The sequence below is a fragment of the Ammodytes marinus genome (assembly GCF_949987685.1).
Source record: "Ammodytes marinus genome assembly, chromosome: 20".
In the NCBI taxonomy this organism is placed as follows: domain Eukaryota; kingdom Metazoa; phylum Chordata; class Actinopteri; order Uranoscopiformes; family Ammodytidae; genus Ammodytes; species Ammodytes marinus.
Genome location: NC_137224.1, coordinates 6,862,035 through 6,887,658, shown reverse-complemented (window position 1 = coordinate 6,887,658; position 25,624 = coordinate 6,862,035). Strand labels below are relative to the sequence as shown.

Genomic DNA, 25,624 nt, shown 5'->3' with positions numbered 1-25,624 from the left:
GAAATGAATATTTAAAGAGGTGTACACATGCCTGCATGGTCTTCCGGGCCTCGTGCAGCCCGAGGCCATACGGCTGGTTGCCTTTGTAGCGAGGTGGGCAGGGCACACAGTAGAACCCAGGATCTGTGTTTACGCACTGTGTGACACACAAATCCTCCACTTCACACTGCAGAGAGAGAGATAGAGGGATTAACCCAGGTTCAGCATTTCAAACACTAACTGTAAACACAAAGGTTTGACAGGTGACGTGTACCAGAAGAGCTGGCTGCCAGGATCAGAAAACAACACAACATCTATGTACAGTATTTTGCAACGGTTGCTATGTGCGTGCAATTTCAGACTGGAAAATGGAATCCGACCAATAGCTTTTATAACCTGTCCTGAAGTTTAAAAGGGATCCGACAATCTTTAGTGCCACAGTGCATGATGTAGCTGTTGGCAAACCAGGCCAGAGAAGGTAAAATCAAGAATCTACAGCCCTGCTTGCAAGCAAAGTCGCTTAAATTTCATCATGCTGATGACCAAATCCTGTACCAAATGATGATACCAGACGATTTCTTACTGGATAAGTGTAAACTTTGACAGGAGATCAACTACATTACTAGGAATTATGCTCTGGGGACCATGACCATCTATATGACATTTCAGGAAAATCCATCCAATGGTGGCATGAGAGTGAAAGTCAATGGGTTATTAAAGTCATAAGGATTCATCCTATGGGGACAATTAATGTCTGTATGAAATATTTTGATAATTCTTCCAATAGTGGTTGAGCTATTTGTGTCTGACCTAAAGTGGTGGACGGGCCATCTCCAGAGCTAGTCTTTATGTCAGGGCCCACAAGGGCATCTTGGTTGCAGGATTAATTGACTGTTTTCAGTGCCTCACTATTGCTGTCATTAGGCCATTATACGGATGATGTCATGTAGTCTGATCCTTTATCTGCCCTCATTACCTCATTCTCATCTTCACAATGGGTGCCATTTCCATTCAAACCCATCGGACAGCGACCGCATTCCCATGATTCATCGCTATAAGATGTACACTCCACCCCGGGAAAACATGGATTGTACAGATAACATACATCTGAAAACACACACAAGTGTGCACTTAACAGCGACAAGTCCTTTATACACAGTCACAATCCAAATAATACAAGATTACGATAAATGATTTAGTGCTTAAAGCCTGAGGTTTTGTGTTTTACCTATTGGACATTCTTGTTTGTTACAGGCCTCATAGTCCACGGTGTCTCCAGCACAAGGCTTCCCACCATTCTGAGGTGGAGGGTTCAAACACTCCCTCTGGCGACTTGTAAGACCTCCCCCGCATGACTGTGAGCACAGTGACCACTCAGTCCAGCTTGTCCAGCCTCCAGCAACTACACGAAAATAAATCATTTACCTTCATGCCAGTAAAGTACTATACAGTTTGCAGTGTGTATGTGCATTTGTGCTTGTATTGCCCACTCACTCGGGCAGAGTGTATTGTTGCAAGATTGTGTCTCCCTGGCGCTGCCCGTGCACCCTTTGCCGCCCTTCTGTGGCGGGGGGTAGTTGCAGAGACGAACCCGTGAGATGTCGCCCTCTCCGCATGTGGTGGTACACGCAGACCAAGGAGACCAGTAGCCCCAGTTCCCATCCACACGCCCTACACACAAGACACAAGCACTTGAAGATGGTGGAAAACTAATTTTTTGCAGCAGTCTGGGAAAAGAAGAATCCAACTCCGACCACACAGTGTATATATTGACAGAACTACAACAACATGTTTCCAATTATGATTCCAATCTCTAAAAAAAAATCCATTGGTCTGAAGAAGTCTTTTGCTCTTTGAGGAATATCCCGTTTGTTCCCTTTTGGCCGGGGCCTGTGCTCAATCAATCACAAGACAGAAATGAAATCAAGACGTGAGGGGGATCAGACATTGACAAGTGATGGCTTTACCCTTGTGGTCGCACTTCGTCGGCGCGCAGCTGCGGGTTTGGACCGACGGGCCGACACACGACGGCATGATGCCATTGCAGGACCGGCCTCTCTGGTGCCCTCCACGACCACAGCTGACCGAACACTGTGTCCACTCTGACCACGGGGACCAGCCATTGTCATCATCTTTATACAGTACGGAGACACATACAGATACAGATACAGATACATACGCGGTTTGGATCACCTTTTATAATTTTTTGGTATGATTGATGTAACCTCATATTTTCCACACTACATCAGGCGAAAACCAGACTCACCCACACAGACAGGGCAGCACTCTCCGTCGACAAAGGTTGGATTGATGCAAGATACAGGAGCGCAAGAAACCTCCTGACACGCCACCTTTCCATCCTAACAGAAGGTGAATCAGAAACAGACCAGTGTATTCAGAACTGTTCTCAACAGACGATTTGTCTATTGAACAGAAGTTTGAGCCAGATGTTTTTGACAAATGCCTGTCTTTGCAGAGCAGTGGTATGCTGTCATGACTCACAATAGGTCTGGTATACTCCCTCTATCAATCCTTGACAAAACTAATGATGGTTTATAAGGAGAAACAGACTCAAGAGAAGAGGATGAGGCAAGAATAACATTCAGACAAACAAAAGGCCTATCTGGAAATAAATGAAAACACATTGGGTACAAGTGAAAAATAAGTATCTCGGCAATTGGTTGATACGGTTTAAATGAGCGTTTTGTTTTGACATGTTATGCTAACTAGCTTTCTTGCCAGGAGTTAGATGTGAAGATGGATGCTTCTCGCAACGTGAAGCTACAGCCAGAACCACAACTTGTCATTTTTGCATTTTGATTTGTGTACGGATGAAACAAACTAGGCATGAAATGAGCTTCAGAGTTTCTATGCTAATCTATGCTAACAGTCTCCAGGCTGTAGCTTCATCCATCCTCTCCACTAGACATGTTTCCCAAAATGTCTTTACTATTCCTATAAGTTTACCTCTATGTATGCCTTAGGATTCTTGGGACTTTTTTCATTACAGGAAATAAAAAACTAAAAAATGAATGTTATAAATAGGCTTGCCTGTAGGTGAAGTGGTCTGAGAATATCTACTCATCACATTGCTCTCCCCTGCCTCTGTGTGCCGGCCCCAAAAATAGCCACCGCTCATGTACACTTTGACCAATCAGAGCGAGGCTCCGATTCTCAGTTCTTATTGGCTGTTGACTGTCCATTCACTTTGGCACTGACATTGTTGGTGTAGAGTGTGTCAGGGAGGGACCAGAGAGAACACAAGTGGAGCGGTTGAGGTATTTGGATTTGAATCTATATCCCAACTGCTATTTTCTACCAAATCACATACCCCAGCTTTAAGTCCAAAGTCAAGTTTTTAGTCACTTTGGAGTCAAGTTTCAAGTTATCCAAGCCATGCCGCAGTCAGGTCCTAGTACAGAGGCAATGTATTTAACTAAATAAGGCAAAAATAACAAATAGAGGATTGGTCTTGAATCCGACTTAAGACTTAATTTCCCCCAACAAAAACTTGAAATGCCCTGGGCTCAATAAAATTCCAAAACAGGAAGTGATTGCAGTGTAGAAGATTTACCATCGAACATAAATGATGCAGCGATGACAAATCTTCCATTCAATCCGAGACAAGCATGGTGTTCTCCAGAGGAAACATGAGATGTGTTCAGCACTTACCCGGCATGTACAGGTGGTGCAGCTGTCGTCCTCCCAATCCTCCCCTTGCTCGTATATCCGTCCGTCCTGCATACACCAGACCTCGCCGTCTCTGTCTCTGTCAAAATCATTCACATCTTCGCCTTCCCCATCACCATCGCCCTCGGCAACTCGACTACTGCCACTACTGTTGCTGCTGCGAATACTGCTGATGGCAATGCTCTTGTTGTTGCTGATGCTGTTGCTGCTACTGTTCAGCTCAACCATAGATATGCGCATCTCCTCATTTTCTTTTGACTAGGGATTACAAATACATACAAAAAAATCAAAATCTGAAAAATTCTATTCTTATCTATTGTATCAAGTGTTTTCCCTGAATTAGTATACATAGGCCTGTTGAATTAGGCTAAAGTGGTGGTTGAGTTGATTTGTAAGTCAGACATTATAACACTGACGGTATTCTTTCTGCTTTTTTTTCAAAAATTACCAAGAGGCACACCACAAACCACAGAGCTTCATGCCAGAAAAAAAAAATACGTTGCTACTTGTTCCATTTGGACTGGAAGAAAACAGATTTCCCACAAAGCTCTAACCTGTCAAATGCAATGTAAAGTGCATTGCACAGGCTGGGAGACTTAGGCAGCCCCTATCTGTATTTGGATCTGTTTATTATAATCACGAAAACGTGTCACCATTCATTGCACAATGTTTTACTTGATGCAAAAAAATGTCAAATTTAACATTTTCATATGTTCAAAAACTATTTTTTTTAAAGAAGAAAATAAAATCCTCTTTTCATTTTAAAATCCATTTTCTTGCTCATGCCATATCACAGTCAATGTATAGCATCAGGGAAACACATTCAACAAACAAATTCCCACATGCTGATCGTTACTTGTGTACATAGTTGTGTGCCTTACTACTTTCTCCAGGTCTTCAAGCAGGTTGGTGGTCACAATACGCAGGCCGTGGATCTCGGTGAGCAATCCCACTAGATCGTCACACGGATGACGACACATTTGCGACGACACATTGTAGGCCTTTGCACCACCCACACCTGTAAGAGGAGGCACAAGTCAAGTGTGTGTGTGGTCCATGCTGGATTTCAAACTGGAGTCAGCGTAAATGATGCAGAAAAAGAGATGAGGAAACCGTATTTGTGCATATATATGTGAGTGTAGGGGGGGGGGGGTAGCCTATACAACATGTGTCCGTGAGTGGATGTGAGAGCATGTGTGGTATACCTGCACACACAGCTGCTGCATAGAGGAATATAAAAAGCCAGTGGAAGCCTCTCAGCGGACTCATTCCTGTTTCACACATAAATCACATATGCAGCAGACTATGAAAGAGAGCAAAACCATGGTGCTACAATGCAAGCGGAGGAGATAAAAGAAAAGTGAGAAGGAGATGATGAGGGAATTAACCTTGCATACCTGCGTTGCTCCTCGCTGGTCTGCCTTCCTCCCGCGAATAGAAAAACCACGGCTGGTAGACTCGTCCCCGCAGCTTGCAGCTCCACGGGGGCTGTGTGATGGAATGTCAGTCTCCCTTTTCCTCCGTCCTTATTTCCTCATTTCCTTTGTATGTGTCCTTCCTACATTGGCATCTGGACTGGCACAGCTTCCTCGGTAATTGGTTGCTGAGGCATCCAAAACAAACAGAGGTTGCTGTGAGTGGGGATCTGAGTGAGGAACATGCAGACAGCTCGGGTTAGTTCTGTAGAAATAAAGCCCTAATGTGGTTAAGTATTTGTTGTGTGTCTGAGAGTGTGTGTGTGTGTGTGTACGTGTGTGTGTGTGTGTGTGTGCGCAAGTCAAAAGTGGGGGCCATATATTACCCTTCTGTCTGGCAATGAATGGGTTGCATATCTCCCAGTGAGAAACCCAGCTGGATGGAAGGAACTCCATGTGAGTGTGTGTGTGTGTGTGTATACATATCATGAGGTCTCCTAGATACATCATTTACACTCTTCACTGTCCAAACTAAGACACAAAGGAAAACATCCACTCGCACACACACAGGCACTTATTGGCTGCCCGGGTTTTCCAATATTTTTGGTACAAGAAAACTGGCATCACCATTAATCCCTGATGAAAAGAAGATGCTTGGAGTGTGTGTGTGTGCGCATGTGTGTGTGTGTGTGTGTGTGTGTGTGTGTGTGTACATTTGTGTGTGTGTGTGTGTGTGTGTGTGTGCGTTCGTTCGTTCGTTAGTTTAGGGTTTTCTTGATGTCTTCTGAAGCTTGTGGGGTAAAGATGAGCTAGCCTCATCCACGGGGATCATTATTTCTCTCTCCTTTCTCTTTCTGTCTTTCCTCAATCACTTTACTCCCTCCCTCTCTCTCTCTCTCTCCCTCCCCCTCTCCCGGTTTGCTCTTTCTCCCTGCTGAGTCAAAGAGGCATCATCATCCTGAATCATATTTTCCATCTGTGGACTCCACTTGTGGAATAATGAATCTCACAGATGTGTGCACATACACAAACACACACACATGCAAGCGCCCTGCTGTGCCCATACAAACACAATCACACACAAACACAGTTCCGACAGTTTTGCGGCCTATTACCGGATACCTGCATCAAATGGGCACAGACACCAGGTTTCTTCTTAGTTCAGTAGAAGGTGCTGAGAGGAAGAAGAAAAAAGCCCCAAAAGTAATACAATCTGAGGGGGTATAAATGGTAAAGGGCATGGATGAGATTACTTGGCAAAGTCCAGCGTGCAGTGACACTCATGTGCTGATATGCCACAAGGAAGGAAGGCACAGTGTGTTCTGGAGTCTCTCTCAAAGGCCTGCAAATCTGTCCGGCGTGTCCCCAGTGTTTTTTAGGAGACCGAAAATGGTTTTTAAGGCAATACGACGCTCGACTCGCTGTCTCAGTGAGGTGAAACTGATTGAAGGCCGCGGGGCCATCAGCTGTAGACAGACCTGCGAAAGCAACAGGGAGACGGGCCGGCCAGGGCTGAGGGTTGAGAAACAGGGCACTTATGCAATCAGGCAGCTTAAGTAAGGCTGCAACAATTTCTCATAAGGGAACCAGACCACGGAGCTCTAAAAGGGGCTCTTTGCATTATTCTCTAAGCCCTTGGCCGTGAGTAAGCAACCTTACAGCTATAGGAAGGCCGCCAGGCAATATCCTGAGAATTGCCGCACCGCTCTAAGCAGGTAGTGGTCAGAGAATTACATGGGCTTAAAGTAAAAGGATTGAAATGGAAGGGTACACATAACACAAGTGTTAAGCAGGCCGGGGACAAAGGAGCTATAAGTAAAGGAAGTCATGGATAAGAGGAGCAGGATTGGTTACCAGGGACTTGAATTGATTGATTTATTGGCACATTTCAGCATACAGGTAGTGTAAATAAATGCATCACAAAGCCAAAGCATACAGGCATTGAGATAGATAAGATACAGTAGATAGATAGATTATGTAGATAGATATAGATTAGATTAGATAGATAGATAGATAGATAGATAGATAGATAGATAGATAGATAGATAGATAGATAGATAGATAGATAGATAGATAGATAGATAGATAGATAGATAGATAGATAGATAGATAGATAGATAGATAGATAGATAGATAGATAGATAGATAGATAGATAGATGCGTTGTGGGTCAGTGGGTCAGTAGAACAGGAGAGGGGCTATTATCTTGTTACAAGATCATCCTATTATTTTACAGATAAGCTTCTCTTCACACAGATTCTCTGGGATTTGTAGTCCACACTGATGCCTTCTAAGTTATATAGTCCATTAGACAGAGGTTGGCAATGGCCTTGGGCTCCAAACAATCAATGGGCCCCATTAAACACCTCATTAACTTAAGGTTAAAAGATATATACTTTACGATAGTACATTTTCTTCCTATGCATGAAATTGCATCAGCATGCTTAATTTACAAGAGGCACCGCATCAGAGAAACAAATAGAAACATAGAGGCTATCTGAGTGGTGCTGGAAAGAGGAGGAAGCATGTGGAAAAAACTAAAGAAAATATCTTACATGTGGGTCTTCCTTCAAAATAAATAAGGATTTGAAAAGGGGGTCGAACAAAGCATGAGGAGGGCCCCATTCATGTGTTTGCTTTAGGCCCCCAAAATAACTAAATCCGCCCCTGAGTCCCAATAGGCCCATACCCCAAACCAGCCATAGACGAAAGCCTTCATATATCGAAGAGTACTCTACTAAGGCTCTAAGACAGTGGTGCTGAAATCAAAGCCTGGCCATGAAGCAATGCTACTTTTTTTGTAGCAACATGTGGGCTATAGTACGTTTTCTCCGAGATCCTGTCTTGCGCGCTCGCCGCCACCGGTGTTTTACGCAAGGTGACGCAGCGCCTTGACTTTGCAGGTCAGAACAGAGCGGAAACCGGTAACTACGGCCCTCTGCCTGCTCTCAGGGCTTTGCACGGCTCAATTAGCGTGACACACTTTCCTCCACAGCCTGCCTTCCGCTGGACACACAGCGGATTATGCCTACTGACACTAACTCTAGAGGTAGTGCGTTTCCAAGAGAGCACAGTAACTTTCATTGCATCAAGAGAAGCGTTTTTCTCTAGGCCCAACCTTTTAATTATATTTTTACGCGCGCATACTGACGGTAATTGTCTCCAATATGATTGTGTCTGACATGGCTCACGGGTTCACCCCTCAAAAGGAGATCTTGTATAATGGCCTGCTGCCTTACTCCGACCGGTTGGACCGCGAGGCCACGGAACTGCTGGCCGAGATCAAGGCGAACCTTTCCAGAGCTGTCCTCCTCCGAGAGCTGTGGCCCGGGGTCGCCTTCTGGTCCAGGAAACTCTTCTCGTAAGTGCTGATGTGCTGAAGCAATGTTGTTGTAGTAGTAAGCCTGTACTGCTGCGGGTACATGCTATATATAGGCCTGAGTAATGACAAGTTAAACCTTATGCTTACGTAGGATTCTTAATAATCGTCAATATATCAGTTCATTTAGGCTTTAAGATGACGTTTTGAGGATGTCGTGGTGGATTGACTGTGTGTATTCAGTGCAACAAGGTTGTCAGTCAAAACAAAAATGACAACAGCCTTACAGATGATCATAGAGCAGCACTTATACATATCATTTTTTATTTTTATTTTTTTATTAACGTGATGCAGGACAAGACAGGTGAAAGGGACATGACAATTTAAGTGTTCACATTTAAGACAGAACGGACGAGACTAAAACAAGCAGGAGGTCATTGCATATTTTTACATTGTTGTTGACAGTGTGTGTGTGTGTGTGTGTGTGTGTGTGTGTGTGTGTGTGTGTGTGTGTGTGTGTGTGTGTGTGTGTGTGTGTGTGTGTGTGTGTGTGTGGTGTGTGTGTGTGTGTGTGTGTGTGTATACATATCAGACACAGTAACAGCAAAAGCCTGATGTATAAACTTTTCACATATGTGCAATTCTATTTGTCACTTGAATTATGTACAGCACTTTTACTGGGTTACTTCTATTGCCTTTATTGTACTGTACCTTTTGTTAAGCACTTTGTAACTTAGGCGTATATACAGTATGTAGGCTACTTACTTACTTTATCATAGTGTATCATTGTGCATTGTGTTAGTATTTTGATGCAGGTGCAAGTCATAGCTATAATAAATACTTAAGTTCAAATATTCAATATCAGCTCTTAAAGAGTTGATTAACCTTCAACAGCAATAATAATAGTCAATAGTTACTAATTTAATTCATTTTGCCGAGTTGGCGTCAATCAGATTTATTGAGGTCGGTAAATGTTTCTTGTTGACTACAAGTAGAGTGAGTGTGTGTGTGTGTGTGTGTGTGTGTGTGTATGTGTGTGTGTGTGTGTGTGTGTGTGTGTGTGTGTGTGTGTGTGTGTGTGTGTGTGTGTGTGTGTGTGTGTGTGTGTGTGTGTGTGTGTGTGTGTGTGTGTGTGTGTGTGTGTGTGTGTGTGTGTGTGTGTGTGTGTGTGTGTGTCTGTGTGTCTGTCTGTCTGTCTGTGAGGATATAGGTCAGTTGCAGGAAGCGATGTGCTCACCATGTTCCCACCTAATCTCCCCCCTCACTCAGGTTTCTGAAGCTGTACGGCCGGCGGTTCAGCAAAGAGGACCACATCCTCTTCATCAAGCTGCTCTATGAGTTGGTGACGCTGCCCAACCTGGAGCCTCACATGATGCAGAGCTACGCCAGGCTGCTCATTCAGCTTCTCAAGTGGGTGTGACACTAACAAACGTATACAAAATGCACCAGGGTTTTTCAATGTGAGCTCCTTTCGCTTTAATAAGAGAAACTAGTTGAGGTGGTTCTAGGCATATGAACCGGACGTCTCCCTGTGGACTCCGAGGCAGACCCAAAACATGAGGGATTATGATTCCCCATCTGGCCTGAGAATATCTCGGGATCCCCCAGGAGAATGTGGAGTGTGTGTGTGTGTGTTTGTGTGTGTGTGTTCGTTCCATCCTTTCTCCTGGGTGGATGGATGGATATATGACTTGCAGTACAGCACAGTAAAATAGCTGTATTGCTAATATAACACAGCAGAAATACTTTAAAAAAATCCAGCAAGTTATAGCGATGACAGCTATAGTTGGTCTTGGAAAAGTGGATTGCGCTGCAGCATCAGCCCCTCGTGCCCTTTTGTATCCTTCAGTGTAATGAGATCAGGGAGACGGCCGCTTGGTAAACATCACTGCGCCGCAAGAGGCGAACTGATGTCAGAAAGTGGTGTGTTCAAGTGGATTTTTCACTTACCTCTCTTTGCCATTTGCGACGCTGCCATTTGGAGCTTTAGACATTCTCCAGGACTGAAAAACGTGTTTATAGAAAGCAATCCAGAGAGCAGATCCCTCCACGAAGGCTGCACACATTTTTTTTGTCAACATTAGACAATGTGGATCTTCATATGTGGGGGTGGGCTTTTAAAAATATTAAAGGTGCCCCATGTAACTTGAGGTGTGTCAGAGGAGTGGACATTTTATTAGATATATTCTCATATCTGAATAAACAAACTTTCTTAACAGGAAAGGTTTGTTTACAGACATATTCTTGTCTTAAATTTGGTTCCAGGTGCCTCCAAATAATTTAGTTTTTGATTTATAATGATAGAATTAATGTATTGTAATATGTTTTGTAAACTAACTGCAGGCTCGGCAAGTGTAAACAAATCCCCCTCCCTTGAAACTGCATAGTGCTCCTTCAATGTGCTGTAGGAAGACAGGGTTGTGTTAGTTCTTTTTTATTTTTGCTTAATTTCAGCTCAAACTCTTATTTACTTGAAACCATCTTAGAAGTGTAGAAGGGGAATTTCTCATGTTTAGTGGAACTACACCCCGACTAGACATTTCTTTTATAAGCTCAACGTTAGTAACTCTAGCGGTCAAACAAGTACAATATTAACCTTCCCAAATAGTGTTAGGCAGACGTTTAAAGTATCAGAAGGAGAAAATGGAAAGACAGAAGTACCTCCGAAACTGGAGAGTGCATTAATTAAGAGTGTCCCTAAGTAACACACACACACAAGCCATCCAGCAGACGCTCTCACGGAAAGTTTAAAAAGGGACAGTGAAGTATGTCTGCCTAACAGAACATTTATTTCATCATAAGGTGCCTGACCTACATCGTCACTCGACTCGACTGTGCTTTTGTTTCTTTGAGTCAGATCCGTCACTGCTAACGACTGCAGGATATTCTCTCTAAGACGGTCTCATTCATCACATCCCAATTGTCTCCAGTTATTTCCATAATTTTCTCATCTATCACACAAACAACCAGCTTATTAAAGTAGATGTCATTTGTCTTAAGTGGTTTTGCTGGAGATGAAAGGAGAGAGATCTGGGCTAACCGTATATTAAGTGCCTAAGTCTCACGGCCGAGGGAGGAATTTGATACTAAACATCACGCTTCAGGTCTTTTCTTTCTTTTTTTTCTTCCCTCGCTTTTCACCGTCGAATTCCCCTGATTGTCTTTTCTTTCCCCTTCATTTTAAAAAAACAAATCTCCCCAATGAGAGAGTCTGTTCCATGGCTGTTGTACGGATGAGAGAAGAAGGAGACAAGAGGAATGTGGGAAATTATACATATTATTCTTCAGTGCTGGGACTTTCTGCCGAGTTTGTTCCTATACACAAATAAAGGGAAGTAATGGAATACATGAATACAAGTTTCTCAGGAGGATAAAGAAAACCTGATCTGCTTATGAATGAGGTACTCATCAGCGGCGCACCAATTACTCTTGCAATTTAAAAGCTTAACAAGGCGTTTGAAGAAATCAAGAATCGCACTGAAAGTCGTGTATCTTCAATGCTTGGTTTGTTTGCTGATAGTCAGTGATGTCTAACTTTCAACTTAAGCAATCTTCATTTCTCTCCATTGGGCCCCAGGGAGGCTCTCTTATACAGTGCATGAGTATATTTTTTACCAGGCTAAGTCTACACACCTGCACATGACTCACTTCTGCAGCTGTCAGTCTAGTTCAGCCTAATTGAATAAAAAAAAAAAAAAGGATTGCGGTGCTGTGTTCGCAGACATGTCAGGGAGTTGGCAGTCATCATGTTGAGCACAGCATGCCAGGTAGGCCTGTAATGACTGATTTTTCCCCACACACCATTTACAGACTCCCACTCAGACACCCTGGAGTGTCTCGCTTCACTGTATATACAACATCAACGTCTTTTTTTTGTTAGTTTTTGTTTCAAAGGTTTTGAATATCAAAGAACGTGACTGAAGTGAATATCCCCTATAAATAGGTCAGGCCGTTGGTAATTGATTGCTTTCCTCAAAACAGGAAGAAGGAGCTGCTGTCGAGGGACGATCTGCAGTTGCCATGGCGACCGCTCTACACTCTGTACGAGAGGGTTGTCTACTCCAAAACCGAGCACCTGGGCCTCATCTGGTTCCCCATGTATGAAGTTTTTATCCTTTCTGCCATTGACCTTCTGTGACCAGTCGAAAAACACTGTATTGGCTTACCTGTCTGTCTCCATGCGCTTCCATCAATCAGTCTACCTGGTTTTTACTTTAGCTTAGCATAATTAGCAGGAAACAGGGCGCGCCAGCTAGCCATGGCTCTCTTGCCCTTTGAGTAATGAGATCACAGGGAGCAGCCCAGATACGTAAACAATCACTGGGCCACGAGTGCTGAATTGTCAAGACGTGACGTGTTCAAGTGGACTTTTCACTAACCTCTCTGCCGTTTGGCACGCTGTCATTCAGGGATTACAACAAACCAGCTGACCTGCTGAGAAAGTCATTTAGAAAGCACTCGTGACCATGAAGGCATCACAAGCCTCTTAAATTGTTATTTTTTTCAATGATATCAAATGTTGCATCTGCATCTAGATCTGCATGGAGATACATATAATGATGGATACTTTTGTGTGAGTGCATGCCGTGTGAGATATCTTCCAGGAAAAGAAGTGCAAAATTCACTTCTTCAAGTTCAGCTCCCAGATGTGAATCCGTCTAACTTTCCTAAAGAAATAATGTTTGAGAAATGTCAAGCAAAGATGCAAAACAATATCCTGTTACTGAAATACGAGCATTTCAATTCATTTCTCTGTTTTATATGGCTCTAAACCTATTATCTGTGGACTGCTGCTCAGACAAAACAAGCCATTCTAAGATGTCATCTTTGTTGACTCTGGGAACTTTATTTCAGAGCACAATTTCCTGACAGTTTATGGACGTAAAAGATGAATTGAAAAGATAAACATATAGGATTGATTGAAAATAATTGCCAGTTGGAGCCTGAACGTTGAAGGGTTTTCGTTTCTCTCTCATAAGATAGTCGAAGCAGAATTCCTTCACAAATGCAAAGTCACACACCAAACCTCCTTTCTCTCTCTCTCTCTCTCTCTCTCTCTCTCTCTCTCTCTCTCTCTCTCTCTCTCTCTCTCTCTCTCTCTCTCTCTCTCTCTCTCTCTCTCTCTCTCTCTCTCTCTCTGCTTGTTTACAGCCACGTGGACCACATTCTGAAGGCTTTGATCAAAAGCTGCAGACTGTAAGTCTCATCCTCTGTGATCATGTAAATTGTTCACGGGATAATGTATCGCTTTGATCATCGGTTGAGCTGTGTACCGTAGATCAGTGTGTGTGCTTGTATCCCTGCTTTGTCTTTGCTTGTCTGCATCTATTTGTGTTCATGTCCTTTCCTTGGTGTGTGCGTGTGTGTGTGTGTGTGTGTGTGTGCGTTTTTATGTGTGTGTGCGTTTTTATATGTTTGTGTGTGTGTGTGTTTTTTTTATATGTTTGTGTGTGTGTTCCCAGGTATTTCCCTGCGTCGGCCACTAAGGAGATGCTGGATGAGTGGCGCCCCCTGCTGTGTGTGTTTGACGTGGTCATGCAGAAGGCCATCAGCAACATGGAGCTGTTCCTGCCCACCATCATGCCCCCGGTGGAGCACGGCCACGGCTTCCAGTAAGTGGGCCAACTCCAATGGATTTGATTAGGGACAGAGATCACACAAGCCAAGTGCAGTTTGTCTCAGCCAGAGCTAACACCAGGAGGAGTTTAAAGCAAAAGCAGCCTTTTGGTTTATTTATGGAACGGTCTCTGCCAGCAGTAAAAGACTAAAAGATGTCACATTCTTTTGCCATTTTTGGTGCTGTTTTGGAAACTCAACCTTTTAGAAAAAAATTTATTGGATCTTGATACTTTCATTATGTCCTTTTGGTTGGATCCGTCATTTATGCAACAAGTGCGAGTCAACTGTAGCCACATTTTTGCACCCGGGATTTCAATAATTAATGGCCTTCTGGTGTTCACAGTGCTACCTTTTTACCTTATTTTTGCAAATATTTAGCTTTCCTGGAAAACCTATGACCCCCCCCCCCCGCCCACCTCGCTTACTCTCTTTCTCTCTCTGCACCTTTCGTGGTTGTGTTCCAGCGACCGAGCTTCTTCACAGCGGTTGCATTTTTCAGTGTATTCCCTCTCTCTCTCGCAAGTTATTTGTCTGGATTAAATATTGGATTCATCAACATATTCCGCACAGTTTCCACAATGCATCATCTTAAATACCCTATTTTTCCATTTCAGTTTTCCTCTGTCTCTTCTTTAGAGTCTATTTGGGAGAGAGTGAGGTTTTTTCTTTTTTGGGGGTGAGGGGATTGGAGATAGATGAGGTGAAATGAAGCTTCAAGTTTGCGTGCGTGCGTGCGTGCGTGCGTGCGTGTGTGTGTGTGCGTGCGCGTGGAAATAATGGGTGCTTTTTCCCCCGTGTGTTTCTCAGGTTGTGGTTTGACGAACTGATGAATCTTTGGACGTCAGTGCAAAATCAGCCAAGCTGGGAAGGGGTGAGAGAGACACACACACATACAAAAAGTGTCTGGCATCTTTTGAGTTATTTGACCTAGTTTTTTCAAAGGTGAAGTCTTTATCGCTCAGCCAAATTACATACTTAATTAATGAAAATGTTATACAAAAGTTTTTTTGTGCAACTCTGTAACACCTAGCGGTGGATTTTCAAAAGTATTTTTTATATTATTGAGCAATGAATCGCAGCTTCCAGTTTAAAAAAAAAAAATATGGATGGACTCATTCGGACTGACACACTTTCCTACTCTTCCTGATGACGATGATTGAAATGTCATAATAGTATCGGCGGCCTCCACTCAGCATAGAAAAGATTTTTGTATTTGTATTTTTGCCTCTGCTCAATATTGCATTCCTCAGAATGGCCACCGCCCTTCTGAGAATGTTTTTTGTACTTGCTGTTGATTGTTTGTCTGATTTCTCTCAGCACCTGGTGAACCTCTTTGCTCGGCTCGCTAACGACAACATCGGCTACGTGGACTGGACCCCGCACATTCCCAAAGTGAGTCATTAGCAGAATAATACTAGCCTGGTCCAACCAGACCATCGTACTTCATTTCATTTGTACAGAAGTTCTGGAACTGCTCTAATTAGCAAACGTTCACTCACTTGGAGGTGGGTGTCTGTTGAAGTTTAAAACTATTGGATCTGCCCAGCGCCACTATGGTTCAGCCAACCAATCGCATAACGTTTGGTCGGGACGTATGTCATGAGCCGGCTTCTGACGGTGCGTTCCAGTTGTACTGGAAACTCAGAAATTTCCGACTTCACTACATATTGTAGTCTATGAATCTACCGGTACCTGGCAACGGTAACTTGCTAGAGCCTAACGTTTAGTTGTTTGGACGAGAACGGTTGTAGGCGTCCATACTTTTGCGAGCAGATGCACTGAAACACAGACAGGTCGGAACTCGGAACTACCAAGTCGGAAATCTCCGAGTTCCGAGTATAAAGGAACGCAGCATTCAACTGAAACTGGAGCGAGACTTCGACGTCATCGTTCTCAGCCACTTCCTCTGTTTGGACACTCAGAAATTTGTTCAAGCAAAATCCCACTAATACGCCCCATCCCCAGACTGACTACTGAAGGGAAAATTAAATTTGGGCGGAAGTAGGTGGGCGGGCAGAGCCAGGCTAGAATTATACCAGTGTGTCCCATAATGTGTTTTATTTGGGACTGCTGAGTGAGGTGAAACTCTACACTGTGTGTGTGTCTGTGTGTGTGTCTGTGTGTCTGTCTGTGTCTGGTGTGTGTGCAGATCTTCACCAAGATCCTGCGCAGTCTGAACCTGCCCATCGGGGTCAGTCAGATGGTGATAGCACCGCGGTACCTCACCAACTCCTATGACATCGGACATCTGGTGTTGTGGATTACAGCGCTTCTGGTACAGTCACGTTTTTTTCCCCCAAAAAAATACGTAACACAAACATATAGATTTTTTTATTGTTGCTTAATTATGGATATGACCTGATTTTGAAATCCCTGCAGGGTGGACCGGGAAACCCTGCGCAGAAGGAGCTGACCTGCCTCTTTAACAGCATCGCCTCCTTCTACCATCCCTCCAATCTTGGTCGCTGGCAGGTACACACACACGCACACACACCCCTTCAGCTGCTTCCTGTCACACTCCTTTGATTTATGACCTGTCATTTAGGACTCCACTGGCTCCCTTCACACTAACAATATAATGATGAAATGCACAACTGCTGGAGAAAAGAGCACTATCGCAGATCTGTTTACTGCAGTCTGTGTGAATGTGTCATGTGTCTCTGGTAGATAACGCTAATGTGTGCAAAATGAATGTTTGTGTGTGTGTGTGTGTGTGTGTGTGTGTGTGTGTGTGTGTGTGTGTGTGTGTGTGTGTGTGTGTGTGTGTGTGTGTGTGTGTGTGTGTGTGTGTGTGTGTGTGTGTGTATGTGGCCCACAGTCTCGACTCATGCGGCTGCTGCAGCGTCTTCCGGCGAGCGTTGTGCGCCGGGTGCACCGTGAGCGTCACGCGGCCCCGTGCTGGATCACTCTGGTTCCTGAGTGCCAGAGGCTGACTGATGCTGACTTGACAGAGTTCACCCAAAGCCTCATGGGAGCCACACTGCTGGCCATGTTCAGGTAACGCACTTTGCTAGTTGTTGGACATAATAGCAACACATACAAGTGTCATTTTGTATGTAACCGCATAGTTGACACCTGTGATTAAACTTTGGAGATCCGGAAGATGTAAGGATAACGTTTACTATAAGGATTATAACACATGCATGCATAGATCCACACATATACATATACTGTAAAGACATACGCCCTAGGCATATACGTACATATATGATATGGAGAGACATTATACCTGTAAATACAAAATGGATAGTCACTCCACTAACAGTTGGATACACTACAGATACAATAACAATACAGCGACTTAGCATTATCCAGGGAGTGATTTATTTATAGCACTTTTCAAGCAGAGATGTACAAAGTGGTAAGATAGATAAAGACACAATAACAGGAGATAACAGGGCTTTAAAAACAAGGGCATGAAACAAACTAAGCGTCAAACATTTATACAGCATAGTGGGAGAAGTAAAAAGCACAATAATAGAACCAAACAAAAGAGAGAGATAAAGAGAAGCCCAAAAATATAACAGCATAATACAATGTTGGTTATTTTTCTGTGAAAATGGGGTGGAGCGATGACATTTGAAAACAAAAGGCAGTGTGTGGGAAGGCTGATAGAAACTATTTCTACTCGGGCAGAAGTAGTTTAAAACCGTAAGTGTCACTGTGGGAGTAGGCGTGGGCATTCTGTTGCACAGTCGGTGACAATCAGTGGTCTTGTTAACCCACATCTAATGACTTAAATGTCTCCAGAGCTTTTGCTCACAAATAGATTCTGAATGCGTATTTGTTTTTTTACCTCCACTGTAATTGGTTTAATCTCGACAATGTACCTTTTTTTCTTGCTTAATATCACACCTACCACTTGGCTGAAAAGTGAACTTATCAGAGGCGTCTAGGTTACGAATAACACAATTTCAACAGCATTCACTGCATGGCTCTATTTAGGTGTGTACTTAGGATGTGCTTTGTATTAAATTACAAACTTAAAACTATGGTCATAACCTAGAAGTCTACAATACCGTTTACTTTCGAGTCAAATAGCCCAGTTTTTCGAAGTTTTGACCGACAAGTCACCATGTCAGTGTTATCTGGGTTGTTGATGTTAACAGGCCATTTGGACCAGTTCCATTCAGTAATCTAACAAGTCCTTCGCTAGTTAGTGCTGTCAGTGGCGTCGAGACGGAGGAGGCCTTAGCAACAACAAGACTGTAATCTGGACAAAGACAGTTCATCTTTGATTATGTACATGTGGTGTGTTTATGCCGTACTATATGTTGTACACATGTGTTCATCCGCCTTCCTCTGGTGACATGCAGTAAAAATGGCAGTACAGACGCAGCCTACGCTCTCCAGAACCTGGCTCTCCTCACACCCGAACTCGCCATACCACCTGTACTTGAGAAGTAAGTGTTTGTGAGAGACATCTCTACTCATCTCAACTATAACAAATGTATGGTGCAACACGGAAAAAAGTTAATTCTACTGGATTTTGTAACTCCTATCATTATTCTCTGTCTTACTTTATGATGCACTAAGTTTTAGAACTACAGTTCCCATAATGTGAGGGTGTTGGGGAACGTAAACAGGAAGTATATTGTAGCTGTGGCCTACCACTTGAGCCCTGCTCTTCAGCCAATATTTGTTTATATTTTGGCACATTGGCACCATTAAAGGTATGCAGAATTAGCTAGCTTTTAGCATTACATGTCAGTTATGTACCCATATAAAGGATATAAAGACCACTAGCCCTTGATTAATACCTAAGAAAACGTGTGATGAATCATGATTCTCAGGCAAGTTCTGCAGCTTTGAGGTTATGATTTCGGACATATATATTCACAATGGACACCAGAGATAACGAGATAATAATGTCTGCGTGTTCAGCTTGACTAATAAGTTATGACTGAGAAGGAGTATGGATTTTGACGCAGGTTGCAATAATAGAGCGCAATTAGAATTTGAAAGTGTCTTAATTGCCTCTGTGTGCCGTGTGTCACAGCTGCTGCTGACAGAGTTGGTGAACGGGCATAATAAGGAAGTTACAACATTTATCTTGTTATTTAGTTCAGTTTAGTTTTTTTAGTTTTTGCTGCTTTGTGAGTCCCAAAGGATGAGGAAAGGATAAGAGTTGTCACCATAAGTAAAGAGATACAGGGTGCTACCTTTGTGAACCACCTGGACCCAGAAGGCATTCATACATTCTGTTAAACAAATCTATGTGATGTGAGACGGCTCTTTTGCACAAATAGTATTATATGAATATTGATTGTTGGTGATGTTGTAGACTACTTTGCTGTCGAATATGTCTTTAATTGCAATGTGTTTTGTTGTGGTTGTGTGTGTCTTTATAGATGGATACAGTATATGTCCGATAGGTAGACCAGTGCATTGTGTTAAAAAAAAAAAGGTTACCAGCTCCGATAGAATTTGTCCTCACACTCTCTCAGTGAGAATTTAACTTTTTCCAAATGCAAGTGGTACATGACTTATCCATTTTAACTTTTTGTTGACTTCACCTCTTCATATCTGGTGCGTTTCCAGGACCTATGCAGCTATGGAGACCCTGACGGAGCCGCACACCCTCACCGCCACTCTCAGCTGCATGATCGGCATGGCTCGCAGCCTGGTCTCCCCTAACAACCGTTACCCAGAGGGCCGAGCGCACATCCTCCCGTTGCTCATGGGCTCTCTGCCCGGCGTGGACCCCAACGACTTCAGCAAGTGCATGGTGAGCAGTAATGGATGATGTGTTGATTAGCAATGATGAAGAACTGTTAGACAAGTAGACAATACAGCGCTGCTCGCTGATTAAATTCCCTTGTAGCATACTCCGGTCTGTCCTATTAATAATTCCTGAAAGTGGAATGAATATCTCAGTTTGAAGAACTCGCAATTATATACCTATAGGCCTCAGTCCTCCTCGGCTCCTTCTGCTCTGCTTGGATTGTAAAATGGATTGGTTTCCTTTTTTTTTCTCGGTGGGCTCATTGTCTGCAGGCCGCAATATTCCATCAAAGCAGAATGAATTAAACCATCTGAAAAAGTTATTCAGCAGACATCTGCCGGATGGTTTAACTGAGGTCTTGATCACGTCAGATGAGGTGAATTCATCTGTTTTCTTTTTTTTCCCCCCGTATGTGGTGTTGCTCTGTTCAGATAACGTTCCAGTTCATCGCCACCTTCACAACTCTGGTGCCTTTAGTGGATTGTTCGTCTGCTCCTTCTCGGCACAGCCATCTCACAGAGGTACCGTACTTCTCATGAAATACTAAGCCGTCTTGACAGAGATTAATTAAACATAAATATCCACAGCTTGTTAAGCATAACTCTTCAGATACTTGCCATCAATCATTTAAAGACTTTTTCTCTTAGAGGAATAGTTTGCCATTTTTTGGGGGGGAGACTGATACCACACTTATGCCTGTAGGGCAAATGTGCAGTCGGTACGATTTATTTTAAATTACTTGACATAGCTTATTTTTTTATCCGTACAAACAGCCAAGTTGTGGTTCTACAGTTGACATTTACTAGAGTCTTGTTATTACTTGGAGGTTGCCAGTAGCAGGCTAGCTGTTTCCCCCTCGTTTCCATACTTTGTGCTAAGCTAAGCTAACAGTCTTCTGGCTGCTGCTTTTAAAAATGTAGCAATCAAACAAGAGAATGGTATTATCCATCTCATCTAACTCTCAGCAGGAGCGAATGAAGCATATCTCCAGCTCACCTACAGAATCCTAAACTAAAGCCCACTCACGTTTAATAAAAATACATTAACCATTCTTTTCCATTTTTCTCTCTCTCTCAGATTGAGAAAAATCTCTGTTTAGCTTCTGCCGAGTTTGAAGACTTCGTTCTGCAGTTTCTGGACAGGTAGAGGCAAATGAACAAGTCAAACTGTCAACACCTGAGTATGAATGTATCTCCTTCATGTTTGAAATATGCATGTTACAATGTTATTTTTGTCTCCATATAATCCTGTTGCCTTTTTTTATAGCTCCATAAGTGTGAGTGTTTGGGTCTGTGTGTCTGTGCCTGTGCAGGTGTTTTGCCCTGATAGACAACAGCACCCTGGAGCAGACCAGAGACGAGATGGAGACGGATACCCAGACTCAACTAGAGAGCCTGGTGGAGCTGGGCCTGTCCTCTACTGTTAGCACCATCCTCACACAATGCTCCACAGAAATATACAAGGTAGCAATCCACACACACACACACACACACACACACACACACACACAGGGGGGAATCACTCGTACGGCTTCAATCAGGATTGAGCAACATTTGAATTGAACTGTAAATATAAAGTGTTAATGTTGAAACAATTAGTCAATAATGTTGATGTTTTTAAATACAGGTACTTTAGATGCTTATTCATTGGTGAATATTTAATGTGCAGAGATACTTAGTTCTCAGGGGCTTTTACTTTTACCTTAACATTTATCCAACACATCCAACTTCAATGGAAAAACAGAAAAAAAACACAAGGCGAACTAATTAAAGCTAGAATAAGAATCTATGCTGATGATGATGATGATGATGATGATGATGATGGCTGCAGTGTAAAAGTTATTTACTACTTTGTGTATGCATAATCTAATCTTTCCAAACTGTGTCTTTGTTTTAAGGTGGCGTTGCAGAAGATGTATAACTTTGCTACCTCCAACATCTTTGAGACGTGTGTGTCAGGCAGGATGGTGGCAGACATGTGCAGAGCTGCAACAAAGGTGTGTGTGTTGGTTTTATCATTAGTGCTTTTTACCTTTGCTTCCCTGCCTTACATATGCCACAAATAAGTACTTTGGTTTGTGAATTGTAGGCTCTCAGGTTCTATTTGTTACAGATATTGATATAGTTGTAGGAAAATACAACCAATATAAGAAGCTCGTATGACCACATCGTCATGACCTGCTTTACTGTGTGTTATCTTCTTCCTATTCAGTATTTATGGTTATTTTTCTTTCATTCTTACTTCTCTCATTCTTTTGCGTGTGTGTGTGTGTGTGTGTGTGTGTGTGTGTGTGTGTGTGTGTGTGTGTGTGTGTGTGTGTGTGTGTGTGTGTGTGTGTGTGTGTGTGTGTGTGTGTGTGTGTGTGTGTGTGTGTGTGTGTGTGTGTGTGTGTGTGTGTGTGTGTTTGCAGTGTCATCCTGCTGAGTCTCTCCGTCTGTTCGTCCCTCACTGCTGCAGCGTCATTTTCAACATTACTGACAGTCAGTACCACACTGTTTGTGTGTGTAGAGCAGTCTAGTGTGTGTGTGTGTGTGTGTGTGTGTGTGTGTGTGTGTGTGTGTGTGTGTGTGTGTGTGTGTGTCTGTGTGTGTTTGTGTCTGTGTGTATGTAGAGTAAATGCGACGGTAGTGTGTTTCACAGGTCTGTTTAATGCTACACAAAACCTGCCATTTGCACAGTAAAGATAAGTGGCTCTCTTCAAAACATATTATAAGAACACAGTGCACAATGCTATTGTGCGGGTATTTTTTTCATAACCAACACATTAGATTTTTAACACGATGGTGGCTATAAATGATAATCATCAAAGTTATTACAATTTATCCTGAGGGGGCAATGAGCAATTTCTGGACCAGATTTCCTAGCATTCCATTCAATAGTTTCAATCTCAACCTTTTAGTTGAACTAATAGAGGACAAGGCAGTGGATCACCGAAGTCACGAGGTCTCATCCAAAGGGACTGTGGTTAGTGACCAAAATTGCTGGTGTGGTTAAAAAAAACTGATGACCCCAAAATACAGCAAAAGGAGATCTGCCAGGGGAGCAATAAAGTTAATTATTCAACCTGTGTGTGTGTGTGTGTGTGTGGGTGTGTGTGTGTGTGCGTGTGTGTGTGTGTGTGTGTGCGCGCGTGTGTGTTGCAGGTATGGAGTTGCAGAGCGAAGACGAGCTGGATAAGGAGCTGTTGTGGAATCTCCAGCTGCTCTCCGAGGTGAGACGAGGATCTGCCGCGTCCCAAGGGCTTCAACACTCTAAAAAAAATATATTAATTCCACTCCTGTCTCCTCTCGTTTGTGTCTGAAAAGTGTGATTAAATCTCAAAATGATTGAAACAGTCAGCAAGTGGGGTCCTGCATATTTACTTTAGAGGAAATTGAAGAATATTTGGGCGTAGGGTGTAATTTCCTCACTCAGTGCCGGAGTGATTTATCCATTTTTTTGACCGAAGCCAAGGTCTCTCGGCGTGTGTTTTTATAAATCCACAGAATCAAATAAAAAAAACCGCTTGGAATGTGTGAAACAGAGGGACGCCTGAAAAAGAAGAATGGAATTGTGACATTGTGTAAGAAAGAAAAAATGATGACCAAATGGCATTTTTCTGCAGCTTGCAACCCTGCGTGGTCATAAATATCAAAGAGCTTTGTCGTTAACCAGAACATATTGATACCCTTTCTGTTTTGTTTTATTACTCCTGGGAGCTTAATGGGAGTGGGAGCCAGCCAGATGCTGTGATTTACTGGAGAACCTCAATATTTAAGACACAGCTCTCCAATGAATTGCCTGTGCCTGTGTGTGTGTGTGCATGCACTCATGTGTATGTGTTGTTTTTAGGTTACCCGTGTGGATGGTGAACAGCTGTTAAAATACCAAGGGGACCTGGAGCGGATCCTGTGCGTGTGTGTGCGTCTGCGCTGTAAACAGGCGTACACACTCGCCTGCAATCTGCTGGAGCACACACTCCGCTCGCTGTCCCTCATCTACCCCACCGAGTACCGCAGCACCTCTGGGGGCTTTCATACTGACCTCCCTATACGGGTAAAATCACACACACACACACACAAACAGATGCAACGCTCTATAGCACAGAGACGAACAAAACCAAGTTAAATATTTAATCTTATAACCGTTAAATCCACTCCCTCGACTGCAAAATACATAGTTTCAACGATGCCTTATTTGCTTACCTCCTTGAGTGCAAATTGACTGTTACTGCTGCTATTACAGTATCTAGTCTGCGACGGTGAAACAATGAGGTTATTATTGGAAAACATAAAATGCCATGAGTACAACCTATTAGGGCTGCTCCTCTTTGCAGTTTAATTAAATGGGATGTAACAGGTTCAGTAATGAAGCAATGTAATTTCTATTTCCAGGAAGAGAATTAGAAAGCAGTTATCAAAGCGAAATTAAATGAGATGGCTACACACTCCCTGACCGTGCACTGCTTACAGTGCTCTCTGTGGACATCTTCTTCTCTCAAGTTTGAATTTCTAGCGGCTCTCTTTGCGTGACAAATTAACTCATGCAAATAAATGTGTGTTGCTAAAATATACAGAGAAAGAAAAAATGAGGAAAGGGAAAAGAAAAAATATGGTGATAACAACATATTTTTGCACCGACTGCACGCAAACTGTAAAGATACATTCATTGGTCTTAAAATGTGGTTCCCAACCCGCGGCTCGGAATCCCTGAAAGAGCCACAAGGAAAATCATGTGGGAGTCACATGGTGATTAGATTAAATGCAAGTTAACACATTTATCACAAACATGTTGATTCAGAGTTGTTATTATGAACAAGGACTCGTATATTTTTGTGTTGCTATGTTTCTTTAACCTAGCAAGATAGCTAGCCAGCTATATTTGAAGATGTTGTCCCCATCCTTAAGCCCAACTGCTAACCTCTGATTGGTTGATTGGATGATGAATGCTAAAACATAGTGTAAAAGTAGCCCAAGTAAAGACAAATCACAAAGTAATCAAAGTGACTAAGTATTCTGAGTAACACCGTTTGCTAACATTAGCCACCATAAGCTACTGGTCATTGCAGACCAAGTACAGCTGTAGGGGTTAAACCCCTGAGTGTATTAAACTGAAATGGATGCCTTTGTTGTACTTAAAGGTTGAACTTAATGTTTTTCTTTTTGTAGGACAACTGTGCTGAATTTGTCTTTTTCTAATCTTTAATCTTGCATATAGGCTGTTATAGATGCCAGTTGAAAAGTGATTTGTCTTAGGTTTGTTGTTACTTCGTGGCAGCAGTAGACACACTGAGTTGCTGCTGGCCCTGCAGTATCTCTTTTGCACCCCAAGAGAAAAGCTGAACCGTAATAGTTAATTCAAAGCCTTGATAATATTTTGCCTGTTTGTTTTGTACGCGAGGGCAGATGAAGTGTGTTACTGTTTTGATACCTCGGTGGCGGTAATTACTCCCACGTCCCTCTGCCGCTTTCCACAATATCAAACACAGACCTTCTTTTTTCATCTGCATCATGGCCACTGATTCTGTTCTTTGTTTTGATCCGATTTTCTTTGAATGTCTTTCGTTTTGACGTATTCCGCAAGTTGGATTCATCTGCTATTTTGTCGTCTGATAGTAGATCTTTTTTTTTGTTGCATGTTTACTGTCCTTAACCTTTTGCATGGGTTTCAATCACTTAAAGAAGGAGTCAGTGATTCTGGAGAATGATTCTGGAGAATGCCTGTTGTCGAAATCACCTTGTCAAAATCGGTGAATATCTCCTCACAATCTAATGTTAATACATAGCCTAGGCTCTGTTAACAGGCATGTTGCTAGATACAGTTGGCCACTTTGTTTACATAACCTTTATTTGTGTACCAGTTAACAGAGCCTATAGGCTGTGTGTTTGACACTGGATTT

At 42.9% G+C, this 25,624-nt stretch overlaps 2 protein-coding genes across 4 annotated transcripts in view; one reads left to right on the top strand and one right to left on the bottom strand.

Moving 5' to 3' along the window:
* The window catches only part of LOC307266872 (thrombospondin-2-like), a 12,697-nt gene extending 7,404 nt beyond the window's left edge, over positions 1 to 5,293 (bottom strand). The window contains exons 1-10 of one of the 3 annotated variants that reach the window (XR_013845386.1): positions 5,058 to 5,293; positions 4,875 to 4,940; positions 4,551 to 4,687; positions 3,652 to 3,927; positions 2,246 to 2,339; positions 1,947 to 2,111; positions 1,474 to 1,650; positions 1,208 to 1,381; positions 956 to 1,086; positions 32 to 166 (exon numbers count right to left, since the gene is read on the bottom strand). Coding sequence is in view for 2 of the 3 variants with exons in the window: in XM_080048988.1 (XP_079905114.1) it covers positions 32 to 166; positions 956 to 1,086; positions 1,208 to 1,381; positions 1,474 to 1,650; positions 1,947 to 2,111; positions 2,246 to 2,339; positions 3,652 to 3,927; positions 4,551 to 4,687; positions 4,875 to 4,940; positions 5,058 to 5,064 (1,362 nt within the window). In the remaining variant the exon portion in view is untranslated. The remainder of the gene's footprint in view (positions 1 to 31; positions 167 to 955; positions 1,087 to 1,207; positions 1,382 to 1,473; positions 1,651 to 1,946; positions 2,112 to 2,245; positions 2,340 to 3,651; positions 3,928 to 4,550; positions 4,688 to 4,874; positions 4,941 to 5,057) is intronic. The other 2 variants (XM_080048988.1, XM_080048989.1) reach the window with 2 other exon arrangements.
* Positions 5,294 to 8,250: 2,957 nt separating this feature from the next.
* psme4b (proteasome activator subunit 4b) overlaps positions 8,251 to 25,624 on the top strand; it is a gene marked incomplete at its 5' end in the record, with an annotated part of 33,573 nt that continues 16,199 nt past the window's right edge. The window contains 19 exons of the mRNA XM_080049719.1: positions 8,251 to 8,444; positions 9,672 to 9,812; positions 12,384 to 12,500; positions 13,554 to 13,598; positions 13,865 to 14,014; positions 14,829 to 14,892; positions 15,339 to 15,413; positions 16,171 to 16,296; positions 16,401 to 16,493; positions 16,840 to 17,018; positions 18,338 to 18,424; positions 19,563 to 19,749; positions 20,178 to 20,267; positions 20,824 to 20,888; positions 21,059 to 21,209; positions 21,644 to 21,742; positions 22,157 to 22,226; positions 22,890 to 22,957; positions 23,578 to 23,781. Coding sequence (XP_079905845.1) covers positions 8,251 to 8,444; positions 9,672 to 9,812; positions 12,384 to 12,500; positions 13,554 to 13,598; positions 13,865 to 14,014; positions 14,829 to 14,892; positions 15,339 to 15,413; positions 16,171 to 16,296; positions 16,401 to 16,493; positions 16,840 to 17,018; positions 18,338 to 18,424; positions 19,563 to 19,749; positions 20,178 to 20,267; positions 20,824 to 20,888; positions 21,059 to 21,209; positions 21,644 to 21,742; positions 22,157 to 22,226; positions 22,890 to 22,957; positions 23,578 to 23,781 — 2,205 coding nt within the window. The remainder of the gene's footprint in view (positions 8,445 to 9,671; positions 9,813 to 12,383; positions 12,501 to 13,553; positions 13,599 to 13,864; positions 14,015 to 14,828; positions 14,893 to 15,338; positions 15,414 to 16,170; positions 16,297 to 16,400; positions 16,494 to 16,839; positions 17,019 to 18,337; positions 18,425 to 19,562; positions 19,750 to 20,177; positions 20,268 to 20,823; positions 20,889 to 21,058; positions 21,210 to 21,643; positions 21,743 to 22,156; positions 22,227 to 22,889; positions 22,958 to 23,577; positions 23,782 to 25,624) is intronic.